This window comes from Metopolophium dirhodum, chromosome 1 (assembly GCF_019925205.1).
Source record: "Metopolophium dirhodum isolate CAU chromosome 1, ASM1992520v1, whole genome shotgun sequence".
NCBI lineage: Eukaryota > Metazoa > Arthropoda > Insecta > Hemiptera > Aphididae > Metopolophium > Metopolophium dirhodum.
The window spans coordinates 88,053,482-88,058,016 of NC_083560.1; the positions used below are offsets into that span (position 1 = coordinate 88,053,482).

The following is a 4,535-nucleotide window of genomic DNA, read 5'->3' on the forward strand; positions in this document are numbered from 1 at the left end:
GGAAGGACTCTTCGCAGCTATCTGACCAGATGAATGGTTGATTTTGCTTTAATAAGTTAGTCAGCGGCTTGGCCTTTTTGCTAAAATCCTTTATGTACCTTCTATAGTTCTATAATACCCTATCAACCCTAAGAAAGATTTGATTTTCTACGTGTTATCGGGTACCGGATAGTTAACTATACATGAGAAAACAACTATATTATTTTAAGATTGATTCCCGGAGGATAAATAAATAGTCTTTGATTTACTTAACTAAATACTTTTATTCAATACGAATTCACAAGAGTCCTGTGTGTGATATAAAATACAACTGCCGGTGACGCTCATTCGGTATTTCGTTATTGCGTCGACGGGCATTGCAAAAAAGGTGCATACTGTGCTAGTTGCTAATAATTTATAAACAAGGGTTCGTAACAAGGCAATAAGCCAATGATAATAATTATGATGATAATCGAGAAGTGATAACGTTGCGATTGAAGCAGGGACCAGTGTAACCACTCCAGTAGTTGACAATAATGAAGGACCGTTGAAAGATGGTGTTAGACGGCAGGTTACTGACCTCCGAAAATATTACAATAATTATAGACACTGCGTGCCGCTTCATTTGCGGCTAATTAGTGATTACCGGTGTCCAAATATGCCCAAGTCTGAATCTTCTTAATGGTGGCAACGAAGGCGATGTTGCACGATATAATAATATTTAAACGCAGCATAATTCAATAATGGCACACTTACCACCGACGCGTCGGGAATGCTATTTGTAAGAACTCACTCTGCATAAATACACATATCACCGACCATAATTTGTTTTTCTTAACAATAATAATAGAATAAATAGGAATATATTGCATCACTCTATACGCCTTTTAATTACGGTACTATCATGGTAGAACCTAAGGTATATTTGTAAGCGATATTTTTTAGAATGTTGGAAAGGGTATTGAGAACTAGTAAAATGTGACGTATTGCAACCCACACGTTGGAGTGGTTCTTAGACCTAATCGTTTGGTAATTTTACAATCTTGACGACCGGGCGTGTCAAGGTTCCGGTTGCGGCATGCTAACGAACTACGCGCACTACGCACTGCTCCGGGATAAACTTCTGCGATTCGCGCCATGTGCCATCGCAACAGGGGAACGTTAGGTTCCTTAATAATAACCATGTCATTCACCGAAATGTTGGGCGCGTCGTTGGTCCAACGATTTCGAGTTTGTAATGTATTTATATTCGTCGCGCCAACTGCGCTAAAATGATTGCGTGCATTGATTTAACAGTTTCCAAAGTTGAACTAAAGGGCGCGTTGTGTCCTACACGGGTACCTCGGGGATTGAGAGTAGTTAGCGACCTATTAAAAAATGTTCCAGGGTAAGACAATCATATTCACCGGGGTCAGGTGAAAGTTGTACCAAGGGATGATAATTGAGAATGGCCTCTAAACAGCACGGTTTAGATCGTGCACAATTCCTCAAGGGAGAAGATATGCCCCCCCCCCCACCATATATGGACTATTAAATGTTTGGCCGAACACACGCCCGTCTCACATAATCCCCTTAATGGGGCGCACCAGGTGAGTTAATGTGCCACGTACACTGAAACCGGGAATAATTGAGACCGTCTTAACAACCGGGTGCATTGACAAGCGCACGCAGCTGATTAGACGCCGCGACAAAATGTGTACCACAGTCGGTGTAAATATTCTTGAGAAGTTCCTGACGTGCGACAAACCGTTGTAATGCTGCGAGGAATGGATCTGTCGTCAGATCAGACAAATATTCAAGTTGTACAGCCTTTACCATGAAACAAACAAATACGGCAATATAAAATTTGAATTGGCAAGCTTTACGTAATCGGTGTTCGGTCTTAAGCGGATGCACGTGATATACTTGCAAAGGACGGACCTAATAAGGATATAAAGTGACAATATCCAATAGGTGTGGTTAATGAGTGATGTGTTACAAGTCGGTTGACCGAAGCCTCGTACTTGTGGAGTTTGTATATAGATTTAGTAAATAAAGTAACAAACACACGTTCAAATATTCAATTAATAAAGTTTATTGCGTTCTGAACATGTACAGTCAATGGCACTATCTCCATTCTCCACTGACTGTCTTACAATCTTCACGTTCCTTATATCTAAACTTCTGTAGGACAATCCCTCCTATATAAAAAGTGCTTACTCGCAGTTTCGGGATTGTACCTGTTTACACTAATTTACAATAATCATTTCATTTCATAATTCTAAATGTTTTATAAATACTACATTTCTAATTTGTTTACTAACTGCTACATCCTTACTTACTTCCTATGTTTAATAATACCAAATCATAACACTCCCCTTGTTGAATGAAAGCTCATGTCCTCATGAGTCAATTTTCTTATTACATTCTTTTTTCCTCATAAAAATAAATATTTTATACATTCATAAATCATTATATAATTACATCTTAAATCTACTTAATTTCTACGCATTGTATGTCGTCTACTGATTTTGTATTGACCAATGCTTTTATATAACTCATTGACACTTTATTTTGTTTATACAGTTTAAAACTTATCTTACTTATTACAATTATGAACACTAATATACCTATACCTATTCCTACTGTTACGTATGTTATATTAGATACAGTTACATATTCTATACTATCATCTATTTGTGACTGTAATAATAAATCTAATTGTTTTGCGTTATTTGCTAATGAATGAAAATCGGGATAATATGAATTATTTATTTTTGGAAAATCATCCTGTATCCTATTAGTTTGATATTGTTTCATATTAGCCGTTATGTTCACTCTCGGAATGAAATCATACGATGTTTTCGTTACTATTGATCTGGTGGGGGTTAGCTCATACTCTTTTGTTATCGCACGACACGGATACGTGAGAGAGATTGTACCTGTGTTTTGCAAGGTTTGCAACACTGGCTCTCCACTCGCACAATCAATGTTGATTGTCGTTGGTTGTTCTGCCGTGTACAACCAAACATTTTCGTTATCTAACTTGTGTATCACTAATTTTTGAATACGTGTAATTTTTATTTCACATGCTTTTGGAATTACATCTTTATCCTGACTACTAAATAATTTCGCTTCACAATTGTCCGTTTCTTGAATATAGTGCGTCTGAGTGTTCGAACAAATATAATATTCTTGCATATGTATGCATTTGCTTAACTCTATGTCATCTATGTATATTGAATACACATTATCCTCTGATATGGCCAAGTATTTATTCGTTGGTTGAATTAACGCATATACTGACTTTTTCTGTTTTATAGGCAATGGTATTGACTTGTATAGGCGGTATTCCCTTGTATCGACTATCGGAATGGCTATTATGAATATCAATGTATCTGCTACTCTTATTACTTGTAAGTTACTCATTTTCATTAAGTTATGTACATTCTGTATTGTGACTTGTTCAGCGAAGTTCTCTCTCGAATCTAATTGTATTCTCACTTGTTGTAACTCTGCTAAAAAATCTGTCGCCGAAATAATGCTAGAATGCATATGACCTACTTGTGCTGTATTTACTATTGCTACTAGATTGTGAGTTTGGAATGAATGTTGTGTTAACAAAACATTTAATTCCTCAGTTTGTTCATTCATTATTTGTCTAACTTCCATTTCATTAATCAATTTACCTACTTGGTTTACTTTACTTTCCAACTTGTTTGTATTACTTATTATCGCTGTTTCAGTTTGTTGTATCTTCACCATTGCTCGGTCTACATCATGTACTGTTGACTGTACTATTCGCGTTTGCTGTCGCATATTGTGAATAACCCTAATTTGTTTTTCGCTTATTTCACTTATTTTCTTATCAAAAAATTCATAATCTTCGTCCGAACATATTCCAAATAATGTTTTTGATAATCTACCAATTCCGTTTATCAATCCTCTTCTATAGCGTTCGTTTCTACTAACGGCATAGTTTATCTGTTGTCGCGTTTTCTCTATATCATGGATATATGATGTTGTTGTTGTATTAAATTGCTCGCATAAATACGACCAAATTACAAAGTGTTCTATTGGAACTATTTCTGTGTTTTTTGCAATTTTTAAACAATGTTTTATTGTTTCCTTTTGAAATTTCTTAATTCGTTCAAAATTACCATCATACGTGGTTAAATTCACATAGACTGATAATTTCCACTTTGAATTTGTTGTTTTTATTTTTGTCAAATGATTAAAAAAAATTCCTGATGGTGATTCGATAATTTTCTGTTAAATTTGTTGCCATGATAGGTTGTATGATTAATATCCTGTAATAATAAGATATCATTGGTTTACTACTTATTTTTATTTTATTGATTACATAGTTTTAATAGATTTCTATGTACTTTAACTAATTTTTTTTCTCTAATGATTGTTACATTTTCATTATTATTTATTTTTGCTATTACATACGGACCTAACCATTTTTGTGCTAATTTATTTTTTTGTTGTTTTTCCATAAGCCATACTTTGTCATTTATTTTTAACCTAAGTGGATTAACCTTATTATCATATCGACCTTTTGTATTTTCTTT

The 4,535-nt window shown here is 34.8% G+C and overlaps 1 protein-coding gene across 1 annotated transcript; it reads right to left on the minus strand.

Annotated features, from left to right (window-relative positions):
* Positions 1–2,451: 2,451 nt before the first annotated feature.
* LOC132937553 (uncharacterized) lies at positions 2,452–4,288 on the minus strand. The gene is given in 2 exon segments (XM_061004375.1): positions 2,452–4,219; positions 4,221–4,288. Coding segments are annotated over 2 exon segments (1,836 nt in total).
* Between the last annotated feature and the right edge of the window lie 247 nt (positions 4,289–4,535).